The 11,458-nt window shown below is 37.8% G+C and overlaps 1 protein-coding gene across 1 annotated transcript in view; it reads right to left on the bottom strand.

Moving 5' to 3' along the window:
* Window positions 1–11,458, bottom strand: part of LOC104499619 (chromosome unknown open reading frame, human C14orf39) — a 30,287-nt gene that overhangs the window by 2,860 nt on the left and 15,969 nt on the right. The window contains exons 7-15 of the mRNA XM_010143147.1: window positions 11,210–11,330; window positions 10,185–10,279; window positions 5,729–5,868; window positions 5,174–5,253; window positions 3,173–3,258; window positions 3,014–3,078; window positions 1,863–1,933; window positions 824–981; window positions 212–338 (exon numbers count right to left, since the gene is read on the bottom strand). Of these exons, the coding sequence (XP_010141449.1) occupies window positions 212–338; window positions 824–981; window positions 1,863–1,933; window positions 3,014–3,078; window positions 3,173–3,258; window positions 5,174–5,253; window positions 5,729–5,868; window positions 10,185–10,279; window positions 11,210–11,330 (943 nt within the window). The remainder of the gene's footprint in view (window positions 1–211; window positions 339–823; window positions 982–1,862; window positions 1,934–3,013; window positions 3,079–3,172; window positions 3,259–5,173; window positions 5,254–5,728; window positions 5,869–10,184; window positions 10,280–11,209; window positions 11,331–11,458) is intronic.

Raw genomic sequence — 11,458 nt, 5'->3', positions numbered from 1 at the left:
GAGTCGTAGTTGATCAGAAATCACCACAGGGGCATCGCCGGAAAGGGGAGAAGCATTTTCAAAGGATATCAAATGCAAAGTTAAGCAAGCTAGTAAAGAAGTTACTTGCTACAAAGATAACCAGTCTGAAAAACCTCATTCGCTGTCAATGCTCTTTTCTTAGAGTGTTTTGCTTTGCGGAAATTTAATATTCTCAAATACTCATTTTTACCTCATCAGACGAATTTTCTGCCCCAAACACAGAAGAATCAAATAAATTAAAGCCAGGTGACTTCTGGGAGAAGTTCATGAGAGAGAAGAAAGCAGGAGATTTTGATGTTCCTTCTTCACAACCTAAGCTGTGAATGATGTAAAGTCAGAAAGGAAGGAATAACGTTAATCATTTTTAAAAGTAGCGTAGATGCCTTTTTTGTTCTATTTTTTCCTTTTCTGTTTTGTCATTTTTTAATACTCTCATAGCCTCCATCAATAATTGCATCTTGCAACACAGAATCGGTAACAAAAAAAAAAAACTGTTTAAAGATAAAAATCGATGTAACAAATAGTACTGCAGGAAGAGACAACAATTTTAGCAAAGGAGCTACCAAGAACCTGTCTTATTTATTTCAAAGCAGAGTCCCCCTCTCTCAAAACAGCTTCGAGTGACACTGTAAGAAGAAAATCAAGTACATAACCTAGTTTAACTCAGAACAAAACTTGAATATTTTCAGAAGAGCTTTCTAGAGAACTCTCTCTATCGTATCTTTCAAAAAGAGCAGAAATGCTTATACCATAACCATCAAAGCCACTTTGCTTGAAATCAAAATAAAAGCTGAGATCATACAAGTCAAATGGAGGCGTCTTAGACAACTGCTGTTTCTTCCCCTTTGAGTCAGGTGTTCCTACAAACTCAGGTGTTTCAGGTGCTCTTAAAAAATGTTCTCCGCTTTCTTCTGTTGCGTCAGGAATATCTTCAGTTGACTTAAAACATGGGTGTATGTCCTATTAAAAAGAAATACACAATAATGTTTATGGCATATAAAATTTCCCCAAATATCATTAGTCTGTTTAATATAAATATATTTACTGTATGTTTTAGGGGTAGTTAGCTATTTTTATCCTCGTGAAAAATAAAAGGGTTTTAATAAAATGCTTACAGTGACTTATTGACCATACTTCAAACCATAATCTTTATTTATCTAATTTTAAATGGTTTTCTTGTGAATTAAACTATATATGAAAATCTTCATCCAAAAAATAATGAAACTCATGAACTGACTGAAAATACTGGTTTTTAATTAAAACAACTATTCCCCTCTAAAGTGTGTCTTAGGGTTAAGCTTAAATTCACACTGGAATCCTCTCACTACGCCCTAGTGAAATAAAGGAACATCTCCATCAGAATGTATTCCAGTTGCCTGAGATATTTCCTCTTCCTCAAAAAGTGTTGAGAATGTACACTTGGATTCTGTGGAGCAACTGTGGTGCCTGTAGGCATCAGCCTGTAGTGAGCTAACCAGAACACAAGGAGTATCTCAAACTTGGCCTTGTGTTACTGGCTTTGGCTGAGAGTTCATAGCTTGTCTGGCGCCACATCTTGGATTTGTGATGAAAGCAGCACTGATAACACAGGGATGTTGTAGGTATTGCTGAACAGAGCTCACACAACATGCTGCCACAGAACACTGACGTGATCAAAAGCAGTGATCAGTGTATTAGTAATCAGAAGACATCGATCAGCTCCTCACCTGCTGAGTGCTTTATCACTAGTCACTTTGCTGGTGTCTGACACTTACCTCTTGCCAATAGATTCAGTTACGTAAAGATTCTTTGACTATTCTAAATAAAATAGTTACTTACAACATAAGAAATACTTTGCTTACCTGAGGCATATATGAAGAATCCTTTGGCTCATCTTCTGCTTCTTTATCACCACATTTGGCCTCTGGATTTTCTATACAAAAAAAGACAGCACTGTTTGTATTATAACAGCATTTTAAATGGATAAATAAAAACTACATTGCAGGAAAGAGTCCTTGAGAAAGGTTTACTAACTTGGCATTGCTATTGGTGGGGAAGTGTTGACTGCAGTTTTCATAATAAGCCACCCCAACAGTTACCTCTCATCCTGCCACTTAATCGCTATCATTAAAGCAATGCTTAGGCTGCTTCATCCGCTTTGGAATGTTCTTCAAACCTACCTATTGTTCCCTGAGAGTGCTATGGATGTCGAATCCAGCCACTGCCCTCTGAGAGTGCTAACACCAGTCAATAGAAACCAGGTAGGAGCACAATAAAAAGCACATCCATACGACACTGCAGCAGTGTATCTTAGGGAACCGGGCAAAAGCCAGGATGGGAATGGAGAAGAATGTTATTGGACTTTCTGCTCTAAGCCTCAGACCGTGCAAAATTTCACGTTAAGGTCCCATGTTTCAGGACACATAATTGGGATTTTATTTATTTAAAAAAATAGACTATAACTTTTGAAAATTAGAAAAAATATGTTTAAACTGAAGTTCAGTGCCTTGTGATTTCAAAGACTATAGGTGTATTTGTACCTATCCTGGTCTGTTTCTGTAAGCATTCTGTATGTGTTTCTCAAGCTGATTTTCATTTTTAATAATCTTAATCTGACGCTTCAAGACTCCTAAATTACTGAGTTTATTATATCCCTTTTCTGTGCATTTTCTCATGCCTTCTGGGCAGATTTTCAGACTGGATTTCGTTTTACCCAAGTAATTTGAGACTAGGGCATGAATTTACAAGAGATGCTGAGAGGTTCCTTCAGTAGCAATGGTCAATGCGGAGTGAACCCCACATTACTGAGCAGTCCAGTCCGTTAAATTGGGACACTGCCTGTCTGCTACACCCAAAACTTGAACGAGATAATCAAGGTGGGAAAGGAACACGAATGCTGGCCCATTTAATAGTAGAATGAAAATTAGGCCTCTAGAATTTTCTCTTTTATAATTCAGTCATGCAGCATAAAGTAACGGCACAGCCTTCCAAAAAAATGACAGCGGTACTTCACCTGTTACTGCATTTTCACTCTCAAACTGTTGATTGGAAGTGGTCTGCTTCGGTGGAATTACAGGTCTAAAAGACAAAAGATTACTGTTTGTCTGAATATGGATTATTTTCATGAACCTCAATGTCAAGAAGGAAAACTGCTTTATTAAAGAGAAGTTACCTGAATTGCATTCGGTTTTGTAAGCTTGCTATTGAGGAAACTTGGGCAATTTGTGGGTTATTAGTCCCTGCAGTGTCAATACCCATCTAAAACAGCAAAAAATTCGAATGAGACAGCACACGAAATTGTCACTTCGACAATATCACTCTCATTTCTCCTTAGACTGTGGAAATCCCACCTCTTTAGGGGTCGGGCAACATGAAACCTTTTTGCTTTACCTACGTTTTAACAGAAAGGTACCCCAAACCAGTTCTATACTTCTTTTATAAAATCTCATTCACAGCACCGATACCTGGATGTAAATAGTGAACTTGACTGTCACATAAAAAACACTACATAATCTACTTTCCAGGTTTTCTACTACTGCAGCCAGGTTGCTCCTGCTTGACCACACAGGAAGGGCAGGAGCCAGGCTGTCTCCACCTCCAAAGGCCAAAATGAGTATGCACATCAGTGAGGATGTCTCCTGTGCAGAGTAAAAAAACTGCAGAAAACATGGAAACATTCCCGTATCACAGGTTTTCATCAGATCAGAAGTTCTAACTGTAATACATAGCAAGTATTTGTGCCTTAAGGGCAGAGTGGCATTAGGAATCTATGCCTCAGCATCACATAACGCGTTATTTCACACAGAGCTGCTGGTTCTGGTTTGGTTTTAATTTTCAAAATGTATCAAACTGAGTTCAGTTGAGGGGGACACAAAAGGGCTGGCTATGCAGAATCTGTCTGCCACTCAACTCTTGTAGTTCACAACACACCTTTTCTGAAGCGCAGCAACCTTCTTTCTTCCAGTCATTTTATTTTTCCTCAGACTCCATCTTCTTTTCCCTGTCGGTATCACCCTTTCTTAAAGTTCCCTTAACCTTGACTTACTGCTTCCTGCTATTCTAGGTCCCAGGTTCCCATCATGTCCAACTCCTTCTCCCAGTCACAAATAAGAATTGCTTGAAGTTTCTTCTGGTCTCGTTCCACTCAGTCTAACCATTGTCCTTCACATTGTCTTATGAAGGCGACTTCTACCACAGGCTTCACTCTAAACCATTTAGTGATTCACTCACTTCACCCTTCAGTTCCATCGAAATTCTTAAGAAAATCACAACTGGTTCTGTCAATTTTTCACTTGATGATTTCTGAGGTTCATTAAAATTTTATTTTAAATAGATCCAGTGAGGTGTTCCTTATAAAGAAAAGTCTTGGTACAGAATCTTCCCCAAGCTTCTGCACAGCGAACACAGTTGCAAACTATTTATCTTATCTCCTAAGGCCTTATCTTATCTGAGTATTCCTTTTACACTTTAACAGTCTGTTGGTCCTACTAATGGTCATGCACTTAATGAGAATTTATCAGCGGTTTTCGTAACTGTGCAAGTTGTTTCTCCAGCTTGTTTCTGGATTGGTTTATTCCACCAGTATATTTAAGGTATTAAGCTGCAATACACTTCACCTTTTCAAAACGTGTAGTAGGAACTGTGTATTTATAACAGAGAGAATGAAAACATAGTTGTGGACTCCTCCAGTGCACAAAGCAATGCTGCTTGTGGTTTTATTACTCTTAGCCCAGATTTTTGCTTCTGGTTAAACCTCAGAACTGAGCTGTTAACTGTGGGCAGTCACGTACACCTCCTTTAGAATTCAAAAAATGTGCTACATAGAACCAAGTGAATCTACAAAGGTTATTCTAAATTTCTAAAACTGTTTTACAAAATTAATTGGACAGATGGTCCACCTCAAGTTGGGCATTCAAACACTTACTCTGACTCCCAGCTGCACTTTGTAAGAACATCCATATTTTCAGCAGAATTAGAAATGGCACTGACAAAAGATTTGTATTATGATTACCAAGTAACACCAGTTTATCAAGATTAGCATCCTGGTTACAGTGTTAACAAGTCTTATGTAAGATATAACAGCTGTAGGTATACCTGAAGTGTTTTGAATCTAAACATCCACATAAACCAGATAATATAATCTCACGTTTTTACCAGTGGGAGAGCTGCATACCTGTGACAAATTTTCTGCAAGGCTGGAGGAACTGCTAGTGGCCACTGGAAGTTCCGTAGATTTTTCTTTTTCTTCTCTCCCTAAATTAACAAATATTATTTAATATTGTCAATAGGATGAAGTATCAAAAGCATGGCCCAAAGCATGGCATTGTTAAACTGAACTTGGGAACAAAGCTTATAAATTTTCCTATTAATAGAGAGTTAAAAGAAAATTGTCACGAAATATGAAAGTATCAATCAATTTAGTGCAAATAATACTCAGTTAATGCTTCCTGTACTTGTGCAAACTGTGCTAAAAGGTATGTTTCAGACTCTTCTGACACTATGCATTATATATATCTATCATGTTACTTTACTCATTGCACCAATAAGAGAGGATTCAGACATAGAAGATTTTCGGAACATACAGACAGGTGAGTACCCAACTTCCATGGGCAGCCTGGCTTCAACCACCACAGCAGGAGCTGCTCACTAGATTGGTTATCACGGTTTCCATTCATTTACACAAAAATAATCCACAGCCCTCGCAGAAAGATCGTTAAAAACACTGCACCTGTCTCTGTTTGTTGCACTGAGAATCTAATACTCTGTACGGACTGGACTAATTTCCGAGGAATGCATGGGACATGTAATGGTTTATACAGTTGATGTTTCTCATTCAGCAAAGATGGGTGTTCACTCTCCTCGAATATTCTAAAAAAAATGAACAAAATTTTAAAAAAAGATGACAATTGCAAAAGAAAAGAAAACATAAAATACAACTGCTTCGATAAGTGGAGCTCTCAAGGGAGATGCATGCTGCCAGGAAGGTTTTACATCTTTCAGCTCCAGCACTTGATAAAAATTGAATTTTTCTCTAAATAATATCAGACAGAGAATTTCACAGAAAGAATAAGACAAAGTAATAGTAAGTCAATCGTAAGAACATTACTGACTTAAATCTTGTCAGTGTCAAAGAAAAGTATTAGCAGTTTGGGGTTTTACACTTTACTCAAAGCACTTAATTTTGTAGTTCTGAAATCACATTTTCACATTTAGAAACCCTTTTTCTCTCTCTGAGATTGTCTGGAATACTGACATTACACATACACAGAAGAGAAAACTGCAGCAAGTGTTTTCACTTGTGGGGTAATTATCTGTGTGGGGTAAATAGCCTTTTACAGTGCAGAAAGACAAAGGATAGCAGAACAATGAACGGTAAAGAGGCTATTTGGCACAGGAACATTTATCATTTTTTAAAATAATGAGTTCTATTTTATTTTCTCTCTGGCATTTCTGCTTAGCGCCTCCGTGCTTCTGGCTACAACATCTGGTTTATAGCTGACTAAACAATGCTATTCAGAACAAATGAAGAATCAAGTCGGTCTTTTTGTTCGCTATATTTTCCATAAATAAATACAGGAAAAAATGTAGGATGCATTTTATAAGGCAGTGTGGAGTAAAATTAGCAACACTACTAAAAAAATGCCTAACTAGAAGCACCGTTTAAAATATATAGACCTAAGAACACACTGAACTAATACGTTAATTCATGTGCCCATTCACAACTGTCATCACATAACACCACGAATGCACCTCAGTCAAATAACGTTGATGAAAAGGGCTATCTTCACCTGCAAAGTTAAATATGCTCCTAGTCCTGTGCTGGGCTGAGAGCTAAGAAATTCCAGAAACCATAAACCACCTAATACATCCATCAAGGAAACCAAGAATAAGGAAAGATTAAAATAAAAAAAAATCTGTACTTCTTTCAGTTACAGCAGTTACAGATTTCACCTGTGTTGAGACGGAGCTCTGCAGGAAAGGAGGTGAGTGTATGGCTGGTGTATCTTTAAATTCAGGTGCAGAGAGCACAAAACCAAGTTGATATAAAAACAGAGCTAAGCACAGAACCCTGCCTAAAACTGCTTCACTTTGTTCAAAACGGCTTATTTGGCCACTTTGCCACCAACATCATTCAAAAATGAACTGAATAAGGCCGCTGCTGCTGCTGAGGCCATGAATCGAATTGCCATAAATCATTTTTTTCACAAAACTTAGGATGCCAAATTGTGTTTGTAAAAGTTCCTGAGCTGATTTCCGTGTGCTTCTGTAGAGCCTTGCATACAACTCTGTATTTCTCAAACTCGCTCTCCACTCCACAAAGCATTCTTTTACAAAGCACATGGATTGGGAAGAACGTATCAATGGCAGAGTCACAAACTGGACTCAGCAGCTCCTAAGATAGGTATTTTTTAAGTAGCAGACCCTTCCACTAAAGCCTGCAGTTAAACTTTATGAATATGCAATAGATCTGTTCCTTACTCTCCCCAAAAACACTACTGAAAAAAAACGTGCACATCTTCTCTGACACAATTAATAACCATTGAAAGAAAAATCAAACTGCACACTGAAGCTCAAAATAGTTTAAATTGCAGTAACAACAAGAGAGATCATTTGTCTCCTTTCTCTGATTCATTGTTAATAGACATCTGAGCAGATAAAAAATCTTTATCTTGATCCATGCTGCAAAACAGATAACTTTTTTTTTTTACTGAAGTGGAAAGAAAAAATAGATATTCTTAAGTCAAAATAAAATCCCATTTCCTTAGCAGTAGTTTCATCTTTGTAGTGTAATGAAGCCCGCAGATTTGTATGACTGTATCTTCACTCTCGGAATCGAGAGTATTTGATCAAACACATGAAGAATCACACTTGCTGCTCTAGACTCTCTACCTAAGCCATGTTCACTGATCAGACAGAGGTCAGGAAGTTTTTTTGGAAGCTGGAATTTTAATACCTAGCTGCCATATTAACTAGAAACTAATACCTACCTATGAGGTTGTGGTCAGCACAGGGTTGACTCTTTATGCATGTTTAGAAGTCCAGAAAAAAAATGTAGAAGTGTTTTCGTGAGAATTATATTACAAAGATTATTCATTGATCGGCAAAAGCGCATCCCGTGTACTGCAAAGACACTGAAAGGACTGCAGTAATCTGCCAAGGAATATCCTTTACAAGAAGTTTGAGCAAAAATCTCTCTCTTGGAACCTATGAAATTTCAGGTATTCAGAGGTGGAATTAACACCTAATCAAACTGGAAAAAAACCCACCCAGGATTACAGAATAATGTAATTAAAGCTCTCCCAAACATTTGACAGAAGCGGAGAGAATGAACATGATACACACCAAAGCACAGTTCAGGATATCAACCTTTCCACATAATAAATGTAATCTCTGACTGAGAAATCAAGACCAGGGCTTCAAAAGAGTTGAGTCCTGTTCGGTGACTGATGAGAACCCTTGATTTGGAAATTCTGACTACAATGCTTGCCTGTGTAACTGGTGAACTAGGCAAGGCCACGAAGCAGAGAAAAAAGCTGGTGTGAGAAGAGGAACTGATGTTTCATAGTCAGCCTACTTAACCACCCGCTGGCCAGCAATGAGTGATTTGAACTGAAACATTCCAAGCCTTTTAAAAGAACAGTCACCACTGCCATCCTCCTGCCCAAAGACTAACATCTATATCAGCACCTATTAATTAACTTGCAAGTTGGTTTCCTGTCTTGTAACGCTCTAAAGCATCTCAGGGGTATTAATTTGAACATTGTTCTGCTCGGTGCTTTCACTGCTCGGGTTAGTTCTTTCCCTTGATGGTGCTGGTTTCTCTTCACGCTGGTCTGTATCAGTTCACGGAGATTTGCAGTACAACTCTCATCTTTTGTGGCAGAAGATGAATGTATCTCCTTTTTCTTCAGAAGGCTCTCTCTGCTCAGTAGTAACCTTGCAGTGACTGCAGAACAGCTCACAAGACTACTGCCTTCGGCACCCATATTCCATGGTTCTATTTTTGTACACTCCCTTGAGTCTACGAAGGTTTTAATTCGTGTGACTCATTATCTTAGTACATTTTCTGATTGTGTTTTTTTCACAGTGTTTATAATCACAGATTCATGATGCACCTACTTTTAACGTCAATAGTTACTTAATCTGACATTTCTATGCGTTCTAGTGAAGACTTTTTTTTAATACACTCATGCCAAATAGGGATAATTTTTCTTTAGCTAGTCTTAAAACTAAGTTGATTTCTTGTTTCCGTATGTTTCTGAGGTCTCACCAATTACAAAAATCTTGCATAAGGAGGTAGACCGGGGGTAAAGGCTTACAACACAAAAATGTGATCACCCAAGTAATTCAGAGGTCTATAAGAAAATATTAAAGACCCTGTGGAACTGATCTTAAGGTTGAATAAAATAACACATTTCTATAGATATAGTCCACTGAATCCTTATTTAAAGCCCTAAAAAGCTTCTTTTTCAAGCAGACCATAACTTCAAATCACTTGGACAAAGTCTTTTGGACATATTTTCAGTTTAAAATGGATTTTGGTCTAAAAGTATCAGTTCTAAGAGCAGTGTTTCAAAACTCACAAGGACTCCAGAAAAGTACAAGGTAGTCATGATGGGGATTTTCAGTCATTGTAATTGAGCTCAGACTAAAGTGAGTCTCAGTTGTAAATGACCACTGACTAATTTACTAAGCCATTAATCCTGTCTATGACTTCCACTCCTGCTTGTTTTTTAAGAACTAAATTAAGAGTTAAATTTATTAAGAATTTCAGAGTTGAAGACAAATGACATGCGGAATCCTGACTCTTTTTCCCCAAATACGAGTTTAGTAGAGTTTATGTATTTTATCTCTGATTGCACAGTCACTGAAGTTGTATTCAAAACTGGTAAAACCATTCACACGGAATGGATCAGCAGGAGCTGTGAGAAGCAAAGGTTTCTACAAAATACATTCGCATTGCATGTTTCCAGATATATTAAGCTTCCAAGAATCAAAATTTCCCACCATCTTAACCCTGAGAAATAGAAAACTTACAAAATTACATAATTAAATCACATGAGCAGGGTTACAGATGCTTGCCAGTCATTATTTAATGATTTGGGTTTCATGGCAGTCTGTCTGTAAATGCTGACACAGTACTCTGGATGAAAGCAAGGGGAAGAAATCAATTTCAAGTGTACCTTTCTTTAAACTCCTTTGGCTTCTCTAGACTCTTCTGGTTTTTTCCTTCAGTCATTCCAGAATTATTTTGATCTTCTGCGGTCTGTTCAAGTGTCTTAAAAGTTAAAAAACAAGGAAAAATCAAAAAACTTTAAAAACTATAGCTACATACTGCAAATATTTTCTAAACTTGATGAATCAGTGCACAGTACTAGAGTTTTTGTAGCCAAGATGGTCCGAGGAAATAAGCAGAACAAAGTTATGAGAGGCATTTTTTTTTTCCTTGGACCAACAGTAACCACAGGAATAAAACACTGCAGGTTTTGAGCACAGATTCTTCACATCTACTCAGAAGGAGCTCCTTACATGGTCTCCTTCGTGGTTATAAATAAATACACCACATCCCTCGTTACCGTATGTTTACATGACACACACCACAGGAGGAACTTCAATCTATGAGCGTCAAACTTTCTTGGAGCACCATCCTTTTGGAATCAGCGCTCTTCTAGTCAGTGGAACTGTATGGATCTCCTGTCTCCAATCAGCCAGTTGGAGTATTTTTCACCCACGGGTTTATTGGCAGCAGGTGTGGGGGGTGTGATTGGAATTTACATGATTCTTATTGCAAAACATATTTAGTTAAATCCATTCATATCAACCAAAGCTTTAAAACCAGTAGGAGTTGTGAAAGCTGTATCCTCAAGCCCCGGGGCTCACTGAGGAATGGCCCTGCTCTACTTTGAAGTATCTTCTCTGGCCCTCCTGAGCTAGCACTGAATCTCTGTGACATAGTGCCTTGATGGACATTCTGGTGAAACTGAGGTCAAAGAAAGCAAACTTTCAGAGCCTTCACATTCATGGACCCCTCTTCTCTAAGAAAACATATGTGATGCTATAGAAACATAACTACTAACTCTGGAATCATCCCGTTGGTCTGTGTGCTGGAAAATACATTAGTTTTTTATGTTTTAGAAAATGTAATGGTGGTAGACATAACTACATATGTGAAATCTATTTATATAAAATAAAATTAAAATACAGTTACCTTCTTTAAATAATTAATTTTCACTTCTAATTCCTCTGCTTCTTTTTCCAGTTCAATGGATTCTTGCTTAGCAGCTGCAGCAAGCTTTAACATTTCCTGTGTTTTTTGCCTCGAAGAAGCACTGTTGTGTTATGGAATACAGATTACGACATTACTTTTTTCAAGCAACGGATACTATCAGATCCCTGACCCCTCTATGCCGTAAGCATAAATGTGAGAGGTGCAGAAAGCTCTGACAAATCTACATTC

This window comes from Buceros rhinoceros, unplaced genomic scaffold, assembly GCF_000710305.1.
Source record: "Buceros rhinoceros silvestris isolate BGI_N320 unplaced genomic scaffold, ASM71030v1 scaffold3319, whole genome shotgun sequence".
Taxonomy (NCBI): Eukaryota; Metazoa; Chordata; class Aves; order Bucerotiformes; family Bucerotidae; genus Buceros; species Buceros rhinoceros.
The sequence above is the reverse complement of the archived record's forward strand: the minus strand, read 5'-3'. Positions and strand labels throughout refer to the sequence as shown.